Below are 15,548 nucleotides of genomic sequence, written 5' to 3' on the forward strand. Positions count from 1 at the left end.
GTCCAAGAAACCTCAGGAACCTTTTTTATGAGCTTTTAAAAAAACTTTTTCTGAAAAACAGGAAGTCGTGTTTTGCCAATAATAAACGAAATTGAGCCCCAAAAGGCTCAATTTTGCTTTAACATCCACTAGGTTTCAGTTGGTTCTGGTGTGGCTGAGGACCTCAGCTCCACCCCAGAAACATACATAGGCTCAGCAGAATGGCCATAAAACAGCTTCTCTGTCAACACTTGACTGCAGGGATGGAAGGTCGGCCCGCACCATATAACTGGTTACCTTCAGACGGGCACAGAGGCTGGGGTTGGTGTGAGGACCCGACTTCTAAATCAGTTCTAGGGGATCAGGCTCTGTGAGATTGGAAAGGATCCATAGTTCATGAGAGACATGAAGGTGTCCAGTAGGTGACAAGTGACTATCAGGGAGATATAAAAGGGATGTCTATGCTCTGTGGGACACGAGGCCGAATGATCTCTAAGAACCTTCTTTAAATGGAAAGCTGTGCAACAAGAATGCTGTCACTGACGTAGGGGAAGCCACAGAGCATGCAGATGCTGCCACTGACATCGGGGAAGCCACAGAGCCTCAAAAGGTTATGGGAGATCAAGCAGACAAGCTCCTGTTTTAATCTAGGATAATTATTTCAGACTGTTGGTCAAGGTTGATTAGTATGAATCTAAGATTGTGAGATGATTCTGTAGTTTTGGCCTTGAATAAATTTAAGTGCATCAGCCAATAGTGTTGCTCCTAACTGGTGAGGTTGTGAGACAAGACAGGATACATGGTTTCTCAGAGTGGGGAGCAGGTGTTTCTCTTATCTTTGTGCCTAGCTATCTGGACACCTGACACTTTTTGCAAGGAGGAGACCTTGCAAAATTATCCATTCCTTACATATTTGAAGGGTGAAAAAGACCTTTAACCTGGTTCTTATCCTTATTGTAGTAGTGTATGAAAGTCTTCTTTCTTTTAATGAGGAGAACGCAAGGCTATTTTGATAGAAACTTGGTGAAACTCCTTTCAAGAGGTTCTGATTGGCTTCCCATAGAAGTGGGGGAGTAGTTGGGGTAGGGAGGGATTGTTGGAGGTCTTAGGATGGTGAATGGTAGAATTCCAGACTGTTTTATTATGCTCCTTCCTCTGGCTGATGTGATAGGTAAGAATTATAACTACAGACCCCCAGGAGCACCATGTTTCCTGTACACATCGGGCACTTATGAGACCTTTTTCATGCCCGTTGATGTGCTACACACAAAGAATATAAATAGCATCATTGGCCCCAAGTTCAAGGTACCATTAGGCTGTAGGCGAGACCTTCTCAGGAGAGTGTCCACGGACACTAGTGTCAGCCCTGAGATGGGCCTCCATGGGGAACCCAGTGAGGACATACAGATCCTTCTCAGCACATATAGGTATTCCTGTCTTATTCCTGGAAACAGACTACTATTACAAAGGCCACAGACTGGTGTGTTTTCCAATAGGGACAGAAGGTGCCAAGAGCAATTTTTCTCTCCTGAGGCTGGGGGTCCACCTTTTGGGTGGTTGCCTCAGGGCCTGCCATAGACAGGAGTACAATGTTGCCTTGTGTGATGATCAGATAATTCCAGGCAAGACCATAAAGCAGTCAGTCACTGTCAGGTAAGGGAAGAGCTTCCTGCTGAGCAAATGGGATGTTGAAAGCTCCTGGCCTGTCCCCAAGACAGCGTTCCCTCCCCTACAATAGGCACTTGTATCTACAGGGAGGACAACAGCCCCTGGCGCCCACCTCTGCTTACAGTGAGTCTTTGAAAGCATCTTATCATGAGGAATGAACAGGCTTGGCTTCTGTCTCATCAAGGCCGGAGAAGGAACATATGGTGTAATCTGACCAGAGCAGCTCTTTGTGCTTCCCTCCCCTTGATCAGCCCTGATAGGCCCTGGATGGGGTCCGACAGGAGCCAGGAGGCAGTCCCTGCCCCCAGGTTTTCTCTGCAGTAAGAGAAAGAAGTCTTCCCAGAGTAGCTAACCTCCTCTGCCTTCAACAGGAAGTGATGTAAGACACACTTGACCAGTGGGTCTTTGCTTTAGATCCAGTTTTAAAAATTTCCCCTAGGGTCTGAATGTTTTAAATTTATAAAGAAAACCTGCTTGCCAAACATTTCTAGTAATTAACTTGCTGTTTTAAAGAGAACTGTGATAACACTCAGTACTTCAGGTCAGAAGGAGAAGGATAAGCTCACAGTACCACACTGGGTTATGATGTTTCCCTCAGACAAAGTCTACATTCCACAGCCCTTGAACACTTAACATAGCCAATGTTTCTGACATACGGAAAGTGTCCCTGAAGCTAGCGTGCTTCGTCTTGGGGACTCCTTTCCAGATGCCTAGTGGGACACCAACCAGTCTAGGCCGGATGCCCTGGTGTCACATAGATACAGCCACTTGTCTTCTTAAGCTCTGTGGTGGGTCAGCGCGTCAGGCTCGGCCTCTTGTCTTGGCTCAGGTTACACACACAAAATCTTTGTGGGCATTGTATCAGCTGGCACAGCCAACGTGCTTAGTAACCATTTGTTGCTTGAGGAAGAGACTGAACAAACAGCATTTCATGAACCCTTCCGGAGTAAATCCTAGAGATGAAAGGCTCACTGGACAAAAAGCTATCAGTCCTCTGCAACCTGCAGAGAGAATGGTGACCACAGAGGCGGTATTCAATTAAGACCAAGTGAACAAAGGTGGACCTTGAAGTACCCCGGCTTTCTAAGAGGGGCATCTATTGGGTGACCTGCTCCCACTGTTTGTGTGAAGACTTACTTGTGGTGGTTTGTACAGTGAGCATAGATCCTTAGTTTGTCTCGGATGACTCTTCCTGGCCGAGGCTTCCGCTGGAGCCCAGCTACATGCACTGCCAGGACTTTGGGGCCAATCAGACGCTTGTAAAGAAGAGAAAGCCAATAGTCCTGAAGGGAAAAGAGAGGTGGAGAGTCAGGGAGACAACACACATTCAGGTGTGCTGAGAAAACATGACAAAACAGGTCAGAAACTACTTCCTGCCAGGAGTAGAGTATGGCCACCCTCCTGAGGAGCTGGCTGCAGGCTGATGATGGAGGGAAACCTTCCAAACACAACCTTTCCACTGACTAAGTGGGGAAGAGTTAACAAAGTGGACTCAGAGCAGAATATGAACAAATGAATCAAGTTCTTCACAAACGAAATAACCAATTGGGGCGAGGAGTTTATGTCCTCAAACCTACTTCCTGTGGCTTCATTTTCATGCTTGTTTGTGGTTCCTGTGAAGTTGGAGAGTGGGGATTTCTAATCCTTAGGATGTCACTGATGTAAGAATATAAAGTATCATTTTCCAAGTACTGCTCCTGAGGAGTGCTACAGAGACAAGGGAGACAAAACTTCTCCAGTAGGAGCCCATGCTGAGGGCTCCACTCTACAGCCAGAAAAACAAACAGAATAAAGTTTGCACAGAGTTCTAATTCATGGTTATTTTCAATATTCGATGATAAAAAGAATGTTCCTAAAGAGAATTTATAACCAGTTAATAAATATCCACTCTGTAGCCAACATGTGTCTGAGCTTACAAAAGTCTGCATACCACCATCCTAATCTATGGTTGTATTTGCTGTTACCACATCTTGTGTTTTATTTGATTCAACATATAACTGACATTTGAGCTGTGTATATTCTTAATGTTTTGACTGCTGGTTTATGAACTCAGTGTTTATAACCCGTCCATGTAAGACTCACTACATCAGGTGGTCTTCACTGTGTTCATCTGTCCAGGCAGAAGGCTCTTGGGTGTGTGTGTGTGTGTGTGTGTGTGTGTGTGTGTGTGTGTGTTTAAACTGTGTGATCATTTATAACACCAGTGGCCTAAAGATATCTAGTAAATTTTATAAATCAGAACGAATATCTGAAAGAACCTTTGTCACCAGAATAGGTCCACATCTGCTCTGACAGCTTGAAGGCTGCCCAATTGTTTAACTTAATTATTTTTAAGTGGCCTTAAGTGGTTGAGAGAGAACCTGTAGAGACCATATTCAGTAGATAGGCATGGCCCCCAGTTGAGGGATGGGGACACCCACCTACCTCAAAAATATTAATACAAAATTCCTCCTGTCGAAAGGATATGCAGGACAAAGAGTGGAGCAAATACTGAAGCAAAGGTCATCCAGAGACTGCCCCACCTAGAGATCCATCCCATCTGCAAACACCAAACCCAGACACTACTGCTGATGCCAAGAAGAGCTTACTGACAGGAGCCTGGTATAGCTGTTACCTGAGAGGCACTGCCAGAGCATAGGAACCCTGATGGGGAAGTTAGGGAAAGGACTGAAGGAGCTGAAGGGGTTTGCAACCTCATAGGAAGAACAACAATATCAACCAACCAGAGTCCCCAATGCTCCCAGGGACTAAACCTCCAATCAAACAGTACACAGGAGGTACCCATGGCTCCAGCTGGATATGCAGCAGAGGATGGCCTTATCTAGCATCATTGGGAGGTGAGTCCCTTGGTCCTGTGGAGGCTTGATGACTCAGGATAGGGGAACACTAGGCTGAGTGGGTGGGCAGTGGGAGGGAGGAGGGGATAGGGGCCTCGTGGAATGGAAACTGAGAAGGGGGATAATGTTTGAAATGTAAATAAATAAAATAACCAAGAAAAAAAGAAAAAATGTCTCCTAGTACTTAAAATGTAAATGTTTGAAAAATTTTAATTACATCAATAATTTTTAATTTCTTTAGTTTACTCTTACTTGATTATAATTTTTGTGTGTTTTATTCATGGCCTATCATGTTCCAATAGGATATTTGTTTCCTATCTGATTTATAGCATGTTTAATAAACTACAAATTGTCTACAATAGATTGGTATTATATAATCTCCTGGTTGGAGATGGTTTCTATTTTATATATATGAAATTGGGCTCAGAAAGTTCAAAAGTACATGTGTGATCACAAAATTGGTCAGTGGTAGCCCACAAAAAAATAGGGGTATATTTTCCTCCAACACTGGTGCAACACTTTGCTGAGTCTGAGAAATAGGAAGTTACGTGTTACATCGTTGAAGGTACAAGGGAGCTTCCTGGCAAGCCCTGTGCTACACAGACTCTGGAAGTAAACCCTCATCTTAGTATAGAGAGAGCCTGTGATGTAACTTATGATTCTTACAGTCCAGAGCATCCAGAATAAAAGGCACAAGTACAACAACTCTTTTTCCAATTCCAATCCAATTTGTTCCTTTTAAAAAAATTACTCTTCATTCCAACATCTTATTACAAACACTTCGTTTTTGATTTAGAAAATCTGAAAAAGCTAAATAGGTTTGCTCTCAATTTTGCATTTTGGCATGGCTATCGTTTTTGTGTTATAACAATTTTCAACTAAGGTAAGGCATATCTGTAGCAAAAAGCAACATTTAGGGACAATACTGCTTAATCTCAAAATTAAAACACCTACTTCAGAAAGATCAACCTGAGTAATAAAGTTAAGTGCACAGCAAGTCTCACTAACTTTAAGCAGTCCTTCTGTACTGTGGGGTAGCTAAACGCCTTACCATCTCCAGGAAAGACTTTGAGGAGCCCGAATGAGGCTCTGAGGAGTTTGCCGTGGATGGATTAAAGGAGATGACACTTATTTCTCATAACTACAGCCTTTCCTACAGCTTTCTTTAACACGGCAAAATCCACATAGAAGTTTGTATGTAGCCAGTTAGAGATGGACGGCTTAGGAGTTAAATGCATTCACAGAATCACATAAGCACTGCCACAATTCATCTCCACATCTCTTTTCATGCTGTAAAACCAAACCTGCACCCTTAAACTTTAACCCATTGCCTTTCCCCTGGGTTCCTGGTGATCACCATTCTGCTTTCTGTGCATCTCATGTAAGTGACTCATGGATTTTTTCCTTGCTTGATTGGCTTACTTTATATAGCATAATACCCAAAAGGCTATGTTGTACACATTGGGGTGGCCATTGTTTCCAAGGCTGAATCATGTTCCACTCTATGTACATGTCATGTTTGACTTAGCTTGTGGCCTCACATATTTTGAAAACCATCCCAGGTGTAATGAGTATGATGTGTCTGCTTGCTGTTGGGTGGAATTCTGCCTGACCTTGTTGATTTATTGTGGTTTGGGCCTTCTGTTTCCTTACTGACTTTCTCTTCAGATGTCCTCTCTGTTGTGAGTATGCACTGACATCTTCCACTGTGACTGTAGAACTGTCTGTTTCTCCTTCAGCTCTGTCAGGTCCACCCTCATACTATTCTGGTCTGTTATCAAGTGTATGGGTGTTTATAATAGTTAATCTTCATATACTGGATCACTTCAGTGATTGTGCTTTTCAGACCCAGAATTTCTGCTAGGCCTCCTTTCAGACTTTGGATTTGTTGATTTGTCTATTTTGTAACCATATCTGGTTCCTGACTTTCTCAAGATCATCTTTTAGTAGCTTTAAGGTGGTAGAATCTTTAGGAGAACTGTCACCAGCTCTTCTTCAGGACACTACTGATCTGCTTTTTTGTTTTGTTTTGTTTTGTTTTGTTTTTTTGTTTTGTTTTGTTTTGGTTTGGTTTTTTTTTTTTTTGGTTCTTTTTTTTCGGAGCTGGGGACTGAACCCAGGGCCTTGCACTTCCTAAGCAAGCGCTCTACCACTGAGCTAAATCCCCAACCCCCTGATCTGCTTTTTAAAGGTATCATTTGTCACTGTTTCTTTTATGCCTGTGATTTTTGTTTTTGAGACTGGAATCTAACAATGTTGCAACCTCTAGAAACCACATTTCCCCCTTCCCATTACCCTTATCTAGTGTTTGTTGTCTGAGTTGTTTTAGGCTTATTCTGTGTCAAGGATCACTGTTCATGTAAACCCATGGCTCCTGCCTTGCAATCCCACCACTCTATTTTAATGACTGCTGTTCTATACTCCAGCTTGATATCTGGTAGAGCAAGTCGTCATATCCCATTCTCAGGACAAGCTTGGTTTATAGTGGGGCTTTGCTCATACAGAGACGGTTTAGGATTAGATTATCCAAAACTGAAACCAAATCTGTTGCGACTTTGGGATTACAATAAATTTGTAACTCTAAAGAGGAGAGTTTACATTTTATAATATTAAAAAATTTAATCCATACGTATGACAGGGACTAACAAACAACTTTTGGGTGGGGTCTTTCTCTTCCTATATTTCTGTCTGCTCTGAAGATGAAGAAGTTGTTCACAATTGTATGCATGTTTTCTATTAGATTATTTCTATCGTTTATAACAAAAATTTTTACTGGAAACTTCTGACTCTCAGAGCATGAAATTAGAAAACATTTTTCAGAGTCTTCTAGTAATGATGACTGGATAGTAAGCATAGCAATGGGGAGAATTCAGTGCTAAGCCTCAAACTTGCTCTGTTGGCAGATCCACTGGCTTTCCATTTGTAGAGAAGGCACTTTTCAAAATGCCTCCACATTCCCTTCTGCCTGTCCATCCACTTGGTGTCCTTTGTGAAGGGGCTCTTTGCTTTTGCTTCCAAAACAGTGGACCTCTGCCAAAGCCTTCGTTTTCCATAGTGAGCCCGATTCAAGGGAAAGAGTGCATGTGGCCCGGGCAATGGCTATGGATTTTCTCATGCACTGAAGGCTACTATTTGCTTTTTACTCTTAAAAGTGTCAGTTCACCACAAGCTCTCAGCTTAAAGGTAACGTATGCATGAGTTCTATGATGGTATTACTACATATGTACATATATGTATATGGGCAACAGGCTGAGGAACATAGCGTGGTGCTGTTAGGTAGGCCGGGAAGAGCCAGGGACCAGGAAACTCTGGCTGATGGGAACTCTGCTCTTCACAGTAACCTTTCGCATAGTTTTCTCCTGAAAGTTGCACACAGGTGTGACTTTTATCCGAGGTAAATAATGTATTCGATAATATATAAGATACAACAAATAAAATCTCATGAGTGGGTTGTTATCAGCGATTTCTTTCTTTCTTTATTTTTAAAGGGCATTTAATTGGGCTAGCTTGCAGCTTCAGGGGTTCAGACTGCCATCTTCACTGTAGGAAGCATGGCAGTCTGCAGGCCCACACAGTGCTGGAGGAGGAAGTGAGCACCTTGCTATGAAGGCAGTCAGGAGGAGACTCTCTGACACTGGCCAGAGCTTGAAGACATACCTCAAAGCCATGCCTCCACAGTGACACCCTTCCTACAACAAGATCACACCTCCTCCAACATGGCCACAGTTCCTAATAGTGCCACTTCCCATGGGCCATGCATATTCAAACCATCAAACTCAGTCTTAAAAAAACAAATCCTTTCCCCGCTTCCCTTCTCTTAAGCCTAAACATTCACGTTTGATTTCTCCTCTGCTCTGAGCCCCTGGTCATCATTCTGCTCAGTCCAATGCAGACAGGTTTCTCTGAAGAAACCCTTTGGGGCTGGACTTCTGGCCAGTACCTAAGTTGAATCCCAGATTCCAAGACAGCAGATAAAAGTCAAACAAGAACAGGGTAGATGTCAGGTAGAGTGTCCCAGACTCCATTGCTGCCCCTGCCCCAACCCACCACATATTTAGAGCTGTTGTAAGTCCTGAGCCACCAAGCTGCCCTCCTCAGGATCCAGTGTAAATGCTCTAAAAGTACCCTTGTCTAACCAGGAGTCACTGGGAACAATACTGGTTATTGTTGTTGGAGGACAGGTGTAGGCCATAGCTGACCTTAAGACCTTAAAGACCACTTAAGTCATTCAGGGGGACGGCCCAGCAAACACTCTTTGCAGAAGGCCAAGTAATGGAATGCTTAAGCCATCAAGTGGGGATGTGACTCCGCCACTGACTTCAACCCTGAGGTCTCAGAGACCTCAGAAGCACGAAGTGTAATGAAATCCAGGGCCTGATTCTTGAGGTGCTCTGTGCTATGGAGGTCAGCCAGGATGGGAGTGTGTGCAGCATTCTCCACAGAGAGGTTCCTGCAGAGGGCATCCTTACACATGACCTTCAAGTCCTCCAGGCCATACTTGTCAACAGCTGCCAGCACACCAGTGACCATGGAGTGGCTGTGGAGGTGCGGTGCCTTCCCTGAGTAAATGAAGCTCATCATCTCCTTGAAGACTTGGGGATCTAGGTCATGGGTCTCAACTCGATTTTTTTTTCTTTTCTTTTTTTTGGAGCTGGGGACCAAACCCAGGGCCTTGTGTTTGCTAGGCAAGCGCTCTACCACTGAGCTAAATCCCCAACCCCCTCAACTCGCTTCTTTAGGCTCTTCTCCATTTCATGTTCAAACATGACTCTGAAAATTGGAGTGCAAGCTGCTAGGATGGCCTTGTGAGCCCTGAATTGGTGGCCAGCTACCACCAGGCAGCAGTCTGTGAAGAGGGAATTCTCTCATAGCTCCCCTAGGTCATCTGCCAGTGGGCACTTTGGAACCTTGGTTGCAGGTCTTGTGTTCTGTCCAGAAATCCTGAAGGAGCCTGGGGCCACACTTACATTGCAGAGGAGGGTACGTCTATCATCCAGTAATAGCAAATGGGTTTGAGACAAGAGGAACTCTTGAAGGATGAACTTTCTGAATCCAAAGGCTTGGTGGGACAGTAAACTATGGACACCCGGGGACCCTGTATTATTGTTTCCCCCCAACACCTCCTTGGCAGTTAAGATACAAAAGAGAGACTTTGCCCAATCTGAGCTCTTTGCACAGCTGAGCAACATCAGGTAAAGTGACAGGTAACCTTTGCTTCCTTCAGCTCTGCCTGGGTATACTCTCAAACGCCATGCCACTTTGTCACTGGCATCCGATGAGAACACTGGGCTGGTAATATATCCTGCTATTCCCTCAACAAAAAAGAGAAGTTGCTAATGTTCCACCTGTAGCAGAATTTCTGGTCGATGCACTGTGTGTAGTTCCAGCTCTTGGCTTCCAGGTCCCCTGACATTTCTGTTTGAAGTACTTTGTATGTAAAAATGGAACTTAGTCCACAAGGTTTGAAGTCTCAGGTGTTCTTTGGTATATGCTGGAATTCTGAAGAAGCAGGCTGTCATGTCAGTGAAGAAATGGGCTTGCTAGAAAGATGAGAGCAAGTAGGTAGAGACAGAAAGCTTCCTTCCTCCATGTTCTTACATAGGTCTCCAGGAGGAGGTGTGGCCCAGTTGAAGGTATGTGTGTCTTCTGGTCTCAAGATCTGGATTAAAGGTGTGTGTTTTTCCACCCGAGGAGCCTGTATTTGAACTGATCTATCTACTTCAACTGAAGCAAAAATAAATACATAAATAAAAGAAGTTATGCCTTCCAGTTCTGGACTTTACTTAATTCCAGAATTAGTCCAGATGGGAACAGGAGTTGCCATCGCCAGTATACTTTGCTTACTGGGGTCAACCTTCCACAAATGAAGGGATCATGTCATTTTCTGCATAGTTCTTATTTACTCTTGTGCTGGTCTTACACTAATTCCTGCCACAAACATCATCAGGGAAGGGGTCTTAACTTGTCAGAAGTCTGAGTGTTCACACAATGGAGGACAGGTTGAAGAACTCCTATGTGGTAGGCAGGAAGTAGAACCCCAGAGCTCTGAAGGTGGCTTTCTTCTTTCCTGTGCGTTATTCCAGTAAGACCCACAGACCTTGGTGATGGCTTCTCTCAGGTTGGTTGGTGGTCTTGTACTTCCCCCTCAGGAAATCCTCATTAGAAATCCTTTCCCAGATGCACTTAAGGGTGTGGTTTAGGAATATCCTAAATGCTTCTCAATTCAATCACTTTAATTGGCAGGATTCAGCTTCTCAATACCCCATAGTCTGCATCCTTATAGGTGAGGTCTGTCCTCTTTAGACCTGAAACTGCAGTGTTTGCTCTGCTGGTCCTGTGACTCTTTCAGGCCATGTGGTTCTGGTTCATCTTCTTCCTCCATCTTCTCTCAGTCCTTTCTGTTTCTCCCTCCTAGCAATTTCTTTAGACAGATAATATGGTGGACTTGCCATAGGCTTCTCTCTTTGAACCGTTTTGCTGCAAAAGGGATGAGTTACAGCGATGCCAATCATCTCCAAGGTTACAGTGATGCTGATCATCTCCTCTGGGAGAATGGAGGACTGTGACTAGCATGTCAGCTGAGGACAGGAACTTTCATCATGAATCTTTTCAGACTGCTTTTCATTCTTGTCTGTCCTTTCCCCTCCTAGTTTACCTCTACAACAGACAGACAGACACACAAAAACAAAACAGAAAAAACAAAAACAAAACCCCTACCAGATCTCCTCTCCCTCTGTCCCCATCTCCCATCTCCACCATCTCTCCCTGTCTCCCCTTCCCTCTTTACCTTTCTGTCCTCACTGTTCTCTTGGGAAAATCATTTTTCCTCAGAGTCAAATATGTTTTCTTTCTCTATCTCTTCCTCTTTCCTTACTTTCCTTCCCTCTTTCTCTTAAGTGAATACATTCTATTTATATAATCACAATAAACATATACAAATGTGATGATTCCAGATAATTTCTTAAGGGAACAAAATGTAAAATACAATATATATGACTATATATCAAAGAAAATAATATATCCATATATTTATAAAAACAATAGCAACAAAGACACTGGGGGGAAAGAAGGCTGCAGAAGTTCTCAGACAGTAAGAGTCATTAATGGGCAGAGAAAATTCTATGACCTTTTATGTCAACAGTGAGAAATTTCCAAAGGAAGGAATGCATTATAGCTTCCAAGGGACAAAGAAAGACACAGACATTCTTTAAATGTATCAGGCATGAGAGGCTGAAGAAAAATTGTGTCCATTTATTGGCTGGAGAGGGAAAACTAATAGCAGGTGACACTACAGAGACAGGGGTTTTAAATCTTTCTCTTTCACTCAGTATTTGTCAAAAAGTCAATTGTTGTCTGAAAAAGAAGACAAGGAAGTGTATGGAATGAGTTGAACCAAAACAAATAGGAAAAGAGAAACTGACAGAGGACTATAGAATTTACTAGATTAACTGCCAAGCTGTATCCTTGAGGTCTGAAACTACCAAACCAATCCCTACAGTCCAGTGCCGAGGAGAGGTGCTGAGATTCAACTGTGGAATATCCACTGTGTTTAAGGCTCAGGAGCGGTGCCTCCTGATATGGTTGTAGCTTAGGATAATTAATGGTCTTGTTCTGGCAGAAATGCATAGAACAGCAGTCAGTGAATTCCTATAGCAAAGCACCCAATCCAGCCCATGGCAACAGTGGAGCCTCCCACACAGTGGTAGTTAAAGTTTGAAGAATTGAGAGGGAGAGAGTAAGACCTGAGTGTGAGAGAGCTCAAAGACCCTGGGATAGGAAGGAGTTCAGTGTGTTTACAGCCTGAAGGCAGATCAGTGCAGCCTCACTAGCCTTGCAAACAAAGGCAAGGTTGGGCCCAAAAGAGGATCGCAGAGCCAGCTCTCAAGATGAAAAGGTTATTATTAAGGAGCGAAGCAGAGACGGTGATGTTATTTAGTTTATGCTTATCAAGTTGGCTTTCACAACCGTGAGGAAAGTGGATTGAAGAAAACCATTAAGGAGTTAATTTACAAGAATGTCTAACAGGGCTTGGCTAAGGAAGTTCTATTAGCGCAGGGTGATAGAGATATATTAGGACCTGTGACACTGATGAGACTGGATGACTGTCAGATACAGAAAGTAAGTATGGAAGAAGAGTCATGTGGCTTTGGACTGTTCACGTCTTAGACTCTGGAAGATGGGATGGCAACTGGTTGTTTGTCAACAATAGTGTTTCCCGTCAATGCACAATCCCATCTCCTTGTAACCCTCCCATGATGTTACAAGGCTTGATGATGCCCAGTTTTACCAGGAACGAATGTAGAAACATCCGAAGAAGCATCAAGGAGATGCGGGTTGGACCACAGACAGACGCCTCTGTGCTTCAGTTCTGGTTCCTTTTGTCAGTTTTTATGCATATGACTCCACTGCACGGTTTTTCAGGATTTGTATTTATCCATTCATCATTTCTCAAGCTTAATAGCTACAAAAATTTAGAACCAGACAAAGAAACCCCGCTCCAGAGGGCCAAGCTCTGCTCGCTTCTTCATGAGGGCACACAAGCCACTTTCTGGACCACATGCTGAGTAAACAGGATCCTGGGAATCTGCCCAGATCGCTTTTGATATTTTGCCTGAATCTGCATGGGTTGAAGCTTGGGGTCTGGCTTCTAGACCTAGGGATCTGGTGGATCTGTAGTTCTGATCATGTGTGCCGGTAGGTCAGAAAGGTGCCAAGAGGAAGTTGCTTGTGGAGATGTGACCGGATGTAGTTGGCCTTCCAGACTGGCTTGTTTAATTGTATGTCCTGGAGACTACTGATATATTACGGACAAAGGAGGAGAAAGAGGGAGCTAGAATGTGACATTAGAATGTGGCCAATCCAATGAAAGCTATGGGCACATTAATTGACTTTTTTTGTGTTATAAGTACTTTCTAAGTGTGGATCAATGGTATATGGTATTCTATCTATCTATTCTAGGAGTTGTAAAGATGAACAAGACATCTTTACCTCTAGAGACCTCTAGACCTCTAGAGACTTAGTTGGCAAAGACACATGTAGACATCTCTCTATAAAATGAGCTAACTAAAGAAAACGGCACATGAGCAGAACGCTGTGTCCCTTTGGAGATTCAGAAGAAACATTATTTTTCCGACTGAGGAATTCATGGATGCTCGCTTAGAGAAACAAAAGTAAAGAAATAATGTGCTTAAAGTAGCAATATATAAATATCACTCAGCTCCTGAAACTTATTTATTGCTTCTAAACTTGTCCTCATAGGCATTAGATTTAAAAGCATCTGCCAGAGTGCCTGATGTATGGAAATATTTAATAAGCTTTGCTTGTTCCTATCTTTATTCTTCATGAAAATATTCTTGATATATATTGTTGTCTCATGTTCTCCTAAAAACATTCCTGACACACGTGCAAATACATACATGTGTTGGAAAGGTCGAGGAAAGGTTGGATAAAAGTTCCTTGAAGCATTTATCTTTGTATTTCCAGGGCACTAAACACTGGTCTCCAGTAAACAATCTTTAACTGAATGAACAATTAAATTAAGATTTACCTAAACCTCACGGGAGGATTCCTGGGTTGGATGGGAATGAAGTGGCACCAAGTCAGGAGTTGGGTGGTCTTGTCAGGTACCTCAGCTTATTTGGTCTCAGTAATTTGTGCTTTTGCAAAACACATACAGACTGACATGGCTAGCAAAGTCACAGTATTATCTTTTTCTACATAAAGATTCTTATGTGACCTTCAAGGTCACAAAAACGTAGTAAACTCTGAATGAGTGCAGATGCCACTCCTCATTTAGAGCTCTGTCCTTGGAGAGCCAAGAAGAAATGAAGAGGAATATGGCTATTGTCCACTAGATGTGGTCCAATGTCAGAGCTGACATGCAGGGGAAAGGACCCTATTCTTATAACTTCTCCCAAGAGGGAGCTGTAAGCCAGACCCAGAAAACGGCATGTGATGGAAGTGTGCTTCGCGCATTTTCTCTTCTCTGGAGGAAAAAAAATTCTCTCTGACCCAGTGATACCACTCAGAGCTATTAAATGGGCTAGAGAAGAAAGGCTTATTTTAGTATAAATTAGACCCTTTCTACCTTTCCTTTTTTTAAAAAAATTAATTTTTGTACTTATTCACTTTACATTCCACTCACTGACCCTTCCTGGTCACCCCTCCCACAATCCTTGCTCCTCCCCTTCTCCTCTGAGTGGGTGGGACCCTGGGGAATTCAAGTGTTTGCCAGGCCAGCCACTTCCTCTCCCATTGAGGCCAGACAAGGAAGTCCAGCTAGAAGAACATATTCCATGTACAGGCAACAGCTTTTGGGATAGCCCTCATTCCGGTTGTTCAGGACCCACACGAAGACCAAACTGCACATCTGCTACTTATGGGAGGGAGGCCTGGTCCCAGCCTGTGTGTGTTCTTTGTTTGGGGGTTCAGTGTGGGAACCCCAAGGGTCCAGGTTAGTTGACTCTGTTGCTTCGGGGCTTCAATCCTTCCTCAGATTCTTCTATATCTTGCCTTTTATGTTCAAAGTTTGGGGTTTTATGTTTATTGGATGAAGGCAGGTGAGACACTGGCTGCTCTGGATCCAAAGATCCAAAGATAGAACTAATAATTTTATTGTACAATTTCCCAGAGCACATGTAATGGGTGAGTTAGTTGAGGCAAAAATGCCTCTTGAACTGTTCTTGTTTTAAGAACTTGGATAGGCAGAGTAGACTAAGATCTAGAATGCTAATAAAACACACCCTGCTGTTTCAAACACTTACCAAACTCCCAAGTTGATATCTATATTAGATTCAATAAATCTACATCTCACAGTTGATTCCTACGCAAGGATCATATATACGTGCAAAGATTTATCTGTGAGACACTTGCAGCTACTTTACTGATGTGCACACATCATCTGCCCCTCCTGGCTATAGCACTCGATTTTCCGACAATTCAGCTGTGATTGGGCACTGCTAATTTGATCTCCTTTGAGGGAGGTGACAATATTAAGTCAGCTGGGCACTTTTCTTCAGAGAATCTGAAAACTGAATGGAGTGACCAAACCGTCCGTTATGTGCC

At 43.3% G+C, this 15,548-nt stretch overlaps 1 protein-coding gene and 1 pseudogene across 3 annotated transcripts in view; both read right to left on the bottom strand.

Moving 5' to 3' along the window:
- Positions 1-15,548, bottom strand: part of Hpse2 (heparanase 2 (inactive)) — a 699,168-nt gene that overhangs the window by 23,494 nt on the left and 660,126 nt on the right. For all 3 annotated transcript variants that reach the window (NM_001415809.1, XM_039085865.2, XM_063270025.1), the window contains one exon: positions 2,785-2,930. In NM_001415809.1, the coding sequence (NP_001402738.1) occupies positions 2,785-2,930 (146 nt within the window). The remainder of the gene's footprint in view (positions 1-2,784; positions 2,931-15,548) is intronic.
- Positions 8,212-10,287, bottom strand: Tdpoz1-ps20 (TD and POZ domain containing 1, pseudogene 20; annotated as a pseudogene).

This window comes from Rattus norvegicus, chromosome 1 (assembly GCF_036323735.1).
Source record: "Rattus norvegicus strain BN/NHsdMcwi chromosome 1, GRCr8, whole genome shotgun sequence".
Taxonomy (NCBI): Eukaryota; Metazoa; Chordata; class Mammalia; order Rodentia; family Muridae; genus Rattus; species Rattus norvegicus.